At 49.2% G+C, this 6,000-nt stretch overlaps 1 protein-coding gene across 4 annotated transcripts in view; it reads right to left on the reverse strand.

Annotated features, from left to right (window-relative positions):
• Positions 1 to 5,510, reverse strand: part of PPP1R13B (protein phosphatase 1 regulatory subunit 13B) — an 84,535-nt gene extending 79,025 nt beyond the window's left edge. For 3 of the 4 annotated variants that reach the window (XM_089908244.1, XM_022575967.3, XM_089908243.1), the window contains exon 1: positions 5,229 to 5,509. In XM_089908244.1, coding sequence (XP_089764370.1) covers positions 5,229 to 5,237 — 9 coding nt within the window. In that variant the 5' untranslated portion in view covers positions 5,238 to 5,509. Of the gene's footprint in view, positions 1 to 5,228 lie in introns of all 4 variants that reach the window. The other variant, XM_089908242.1, reaches the window with a different exon arrangement.
• Positions 5,511 to 6,000: the final 490 nt, after the last annotated feature.

The following is a 6,000-nucleotide window of genomic DNA, read 5'->3' on the forward strand; positions in this document are numbered from 1 at the left end:
TTCATTTCTTCCAAAAGAAATTTCTCTCCACGTCCTCTATAAGGCCCTTAAAAGGCCCTTTAAGATCCTAACTCATCCGCTCACCACCATTACCTTCCTGACCTCATCTCCTCCACTCTCGCGCCCCGCCCCCCCACCTACTCTGCTCCAGCCACAAAGGCCTCCTTTTGTTTCTCCAGAATGTTGGGCACACTCCTACCACAGGGCCTTTGCATTTGCTTGACTTACTATGACTGCAATCACAACATATGTTATAAATCATGATGCTGCCAAAACTTCAGTTAACATTTTCTCTAGACACACTTAACAATACTCCTAGCAAGACCCTGTTCTGAATTAGACACTAACATTTCGAATGTCTCTTATTAATTTTAATCAAAACTACCTCATTTTCCAGTCTTTTATTGTTCTGTATGATGTCACCATGCAAAGATTTTTATTTTACAAAATCTAGTAACAGCAGCTTTTGCTTACCAATTAGTGTGAACAACAGTCATACGGCTATCTTTGCAGTGAAATAAAACAAAGCAATCGAGCCAAGAAAGTGTCACAATAGAACCTGATTACCACCATTCCTCTGTTCAGCCCTAGAACCATAGTTTGTGAAATAACTATGGCAACAGCACTTCAAGGCATCAAAATCCCACCAAACTTTTGCTGGGAAGCTACTGCCCATCTGTGCAAACACACAAAAATGCATGTTGACAACCAGTTATATAACTTCAATACAGTAACCTGGTGATATTTTAAGTTTCTATCATGCTAAAAATTCTAAGTAACTCTTAGGCATATATGCTAGCATAAACTTTTCAAAGTAGGATGCTGAGAAAAAAAAGAGACATTTAACACATTTACATTTAAAACAGAGTTGTCGGGCTTCCCCGGTGGCGCAGTGGTTGGGAGTCCGCCTGCCGATGCAGGGGACGCGGGTTCGTGCCCCGGTCCGGGAAGATCCCACATGCCGCGGAGCGGCTGGGCCCGTGAGCCATGGCCGCTGAGCCTGCGCGTCTGGAGCCTGTGCTCCATAACGGGAGAGGCCACAACAGTGAGAGGTCCAAGTGCCGCTAAAAAAAAAAAACTTTGTTGCTGTACTTAATACTGTAGTCTTCAGAAGAGTTATCCCTATAGACTAGTCTTTATTTCAATAAAATGTACTAATAAAATCTTTTTTTTTTTTTTTTTTTGCGGTACGTGGGCCTCTCACTGTTGTGGCCTCTCCCCTTGCGGAGCACAGGCTCCAGACGCGCAGGCTCAGCGGCCATGGCTCACGGGCCCAGCCGCTCCGCGGCATGTGGGATCTTCCCGGACCGGGGCACGAACCCGCGTCCCCTGCATCGGCAGGCGGACTCTCAACCACTGCGCCACCGGGGAAGCCCAATAAAATCCTTTATATACACATCTTTGTATGAGCGAAGCTCTGCTTTTCCTTTTGTGAATTTTTTGGGCACTCCAAAGGCTAGAAATAGTTTTATTATTTTAAATGGTAATATTATGTTCGTAATTTTGTCTTAAAGAAACCAGTTAAAAAAAATAAATCTTCTCCAGTCCTCAGTGTTTTGTTTACCGAGTTAGCCTGTAAATTCAAGCCTATCAAATGACTTAATGATTAAGCAGGACTTCCCTGGTGGCACACTGGTTAAGAATCCGCCTGCCAACGCAGGGGACACGGGTTTGAGCCCTGGTCCGGGAACATCCCACATGCCGCAGAGCAACTAAGCCCGTGCGCCACAACTATTGAGCCTGTGTTCTAGAGCCCGTGAGCCACAACTACTGAGCCCACATGCCACAACTACTGAAGCCTGAGCACCTAGAGCCCATGCTCCGCATGCGGTGAGAAGCCACCGCAATGAGAAGCCTGCACACCATAATGAAGAGTAGCTCCCGCTCGCCTCAACTAGAGAAAGCTCGCGGGCAGCAACAAAGACCCAACGCAGCCAAAAATAAATAAATAAATTTATTTTTTAAAAAAATTCTTATTTCTATCAAATCTGTTTAGGTATGGCCTAAATGATTTCAGGTCTAGACTTTAGGGACCAGCCAACAAGTAATCTTTAAAGTATAGCCCTCTTTTTTCCTTGGGAAAACAGTTTTAAAATGTCACCCACTGAAAAAAGGTGAATGACCACAAATACTAAAATGCCATAATATTTTAATAAGGGAAAATTCCAAGTTACAGCTTTGTTTAAAAGTAGACAATCATGAAACTTTGTGTAACAGGCAAATTGAACATTTCTACAAAGACATTATTGTGTCAGATGAGAACACAGCCAGATACTTATTTCCAACGGCTGAGAGACTGGGTGCTGCAGTAAGCCATCTGATCAATTAAAAGTTATTACAGACTCTCAAATAAGTAGAATATACTCTAAACCTGTGTTGTTCAATAGAGTAACCGGCTACATGTAGCTACTGAGCACATGAAATGTCCTAATCTGAAATGAGGTGTGCTATATATGTAAAACTTTACTGGATTCACACTGGCTTTCAATGACTGAGTACCAAAAAAAAGTAAAATATCCATTAGTAAATTTTTCATACTGATTACATGTTAAAATGATAATATTTTTGATATACTGAGTTAATAAAAGATACTATTAAAAATAATACCAAGGGCTTCCCTGGTGGCGCAGTGGTTGAGAGTCCGCCTGCCGATGCAGGAGACGCGGGTTCCTGCCCCGGTCTGGGAAGATCCCACATGCCGCGGAGCCGCTGGGCCCGTGAGCCATGGCCGCTGAGCCTGCGCGTCCGGAGCCTGTGCTCCGCAACGGGAGAGGCCTCAGCAGTGAGAGGCCCGCGTACCGCAAAAAAAAAAAAAAATAATAATACCAATTACTAGAAAAACTTAAGTCCCATTTGTGTCACTCATTACATTCCTATTGGGTAGTGCTACTCTATGCAAACTATGCAAAATGCGATCTAGCCCTCCTCTGATGATTCATGACGATGATAATGAACACCAAATATATAATAAAGAAAAAATCTCATTTATACCTTGGATACATAGTTTAAGATAGTATCAAGTGAGAATGGCGTGTTCTTAAAACTTCTATTAAATTTACAACCAACGCCAACTACATTTATAGAGGAAGGACTCAATCCTAAAAGTCGTACTTTTAGGGAACAAGAAGGAAATACAAAGACCACAAAAGAGGGACTAAGAGAAATACCATCTGTTTCTAGAAGGCATTTAAAAATAAAAGCAGTGTGTTCTAAATAGTTAGTAGGCCTGTTTTTTAAAAACAACATTTGATTATTATGAGTATCATAAAGAAATTTCCCAGTTGCCAGCTAAGCAAACGTCGTAAAAAGGAAACCTGGTAAGGTTCAGACTAGAAATTCTAACTATGTGAGGAATAGAAGTAAAATGTCTGAATGTACCATATGGAAAATGTAAGCCAAATCTCTTAACAGGGTATTTAAAATGAAACATCATACAATAATGAAACCAGTCAAAATTTTATAGATATCCTTCAATATTACTATGGTATCGACTGTTACAGGATTTAACTAAAAGTGGTTTCAAAATTCCAAAACACCGTAGTGCCTTTTCCAAATCTAGCCAGTGAGAAATAGGGAGGGAACTGTTTCCAAACGCCTTATCTTGCAGAGGTTAAAATTAGAAATTGACAATTCAGAGCCATATTAACCATAATAAATATTTGCAGGGCATTCTGTTTGACAAGCACTATTGGACACATCATCCTTTTTGATCCTCAGGACAGCCCTCAGATATTGGTATGTTTTTATCCCTGCTTTATAGAGGTAATTCCAGGCTTGGAGACCTTGACTTGTTCAAGGTCACATTGCTAAAAAGTAGCAGAACCAGTACTTGATTCTGGTTCTTCTGAGGCTCATCCAGTTCTCCTTCCATTACAAGACAATCACTCATTTAAAACCAAACGTTTAAAAATACAACAAGCTCTGATGCCAAAGAAGGATCTAAGGATCAACTAGGTCAAACCTTAAGACTCTGCAAACACGGTGTGTTGGAATCAGTTCAAAAAGGGGAGAAGAGATTATCAAGAGGCAGGAAATGACTTGAAAGATCAGGGAAAAAAAATTCTGATCTAAATGTCCTTGGGTGCAGGCATAGCAGAATAACAGTATTCAAGCAGAAAATGCAGAGAAACGGTACTTTCCTTCTGAAATGTGATTTTCAATGCAGAAATTGTAGGCTAAAAGAACGATTTTGTTGTTACTTTACTATAAATGTGTTTGAGAATTTTACTTAATATACAGGCACTCAGAAAACCAATACATCCAACAGGGTACCACCAGCCCTTCATTTTTTTCACAAGTCATGACATTTACTTCACAAAAAGCCAGATGAAAAAATTATAATTCAGCACCCACTGCTATTTAGATTACAGGTAAAGGAAAAGGTCAGGTAGGAGAATGGCAAATTTAATGAGCACTGTCTTCTTCCTAGTACAACGCATCCTTGAGGGCAGGACAAAGGCGGCACCACCACAAATGAACCTAGTTCAACCTTCAAAGCACACTGACAACAGGCCAGTTAACGCAAAATGTACAAATCTCGAAGGCACGGTGAAAGGGAGTTCCTAAAACGGCTCTCTAAATCCATTCCTAAGTGAGGAATGTAAAGTAAATTCCTAAATATAATACAACAGGATTCCAGAATCAGGAAAGGGCTACGGAGAAATGTGGGTTTCCAGCGTGGGAACACCACACGGGGGTGCCCACACTGCCGACACCAAATACGACACCGGCCCATTTCAGGCGGGGGGCAGAGGCGCCTCGAGACCCCGAAACGGGGCGAGCGCCAAACGACACCCCTGCCTCCCCGTCCGACCCCCCGCCGGGACGCACGGGGAAAACCGACCGGCTCCAATTTCACCTCCGGCTTCCCCTCCCGGGCAATGCGGCCGGGGAGGCTCGGCAGGAAGGGCCGCGCCGCGGCCAAGGGAGGGGGCGCCGGCCCGGGACCCCCGCCCGGACCTACCCCCGACCACGCCGGCCCCCGCACCCGGACCCCGAAGCGACCCCCGGACCAAGGACCCCCGGACGCCGGCTCAGCCCTCGCTGACAGCCGGCGCCGCCCCACCTGCCCGCCCGGGGGGCGCCGGGGCCGGGCGCGCCCGCCAGGCCACTTCCTTCCCCGCCCGCCCGGCCCGCCGGGCTCGCGCGGGCACCGAGGGTCGGGAGTCGCGGGAGGAAGGAGGCTTGGCCAGCCACCCGCGGAGGAAACCGCCGCCGCCCGCACCCACCGGCATCATCGCGGCACGGATCCGCGGCGCCCTCCGCCGCCTGACAGGACGCTCGGCGTCGCGCCGCGCCGCGCCCGCCGCTCCGGCCGCCTTCACAGGCCGCGCGCCCGCCGCCGCGCTCTCGGGCCCTCACGGCGAGGCGGCGGCTGCAGCGGGCTGCGGAGCCTGGCCGGCCCTGTCGTGGCCGCCGGCTCGCTGCGTCGCTGTCTCAGGACCGGTCGTCGTCGCCACCACCTCCGCCCGACCGCCTCCCGCCGCCCGCCCGCGGACTCTCCTCAGCCCCCGCAGGCCCTGCCCCCAGCGCGTCGCCCCACACGGGGCCAGCCGCCCCCTCCGATTGGCCCGACTGTGCTGGGGGCGGGTCCGGGGGTGGGGCATCCCTGCCCCGCCCGCCCAACCTCGCTCCCGGCCGCGGCCAGGTACGAGCGCGTCCGCGCTCCCGCGGGCGGGCGGGGGAGGGGCGGGAGTGCTGCGGAAGCTGGACCGCTGCCCCGCCCGGCGTGACGGCCTGTGGGCTCCAGGCCGTGCGGGGCCAAGATCCCGGACCCTCGGAGACGTCGGGCATGGGAAAACCGAGGTCCAAAGAAGGAAGGGTCCGGCCGGGGCACCGCAGCGGGTCACGGTAGGGCCGAGACTCGAACCCCAACTCAGGGAGGCCAGAGGGGGCGGGGCGCATCCCGTGGCGATGGCGCGCGCGCCCGCCTTTGACCGCGTCCTGACCCCCGGCTCCCGGCGCCCGGTGGGGCTGCAGGCCAGGGGCCGAATTGGAAGG

Source organism: Delphinapterus leucas, chromosome 2, assembly GCF_059928025.1.
Source record: "Delphinapterus leucas isolate spDelLeu-1000000601 "Yukka" chromosome 2, BTC_Dleu_Yukka2, whole genome shotgun sequence".
Lineage (NCBI taxonomy): Eukaryota > Metazoa > Chordata > Mammalia > Artiodactyla > Monodontidae > Delphinapterus > Delphinapterus leucas.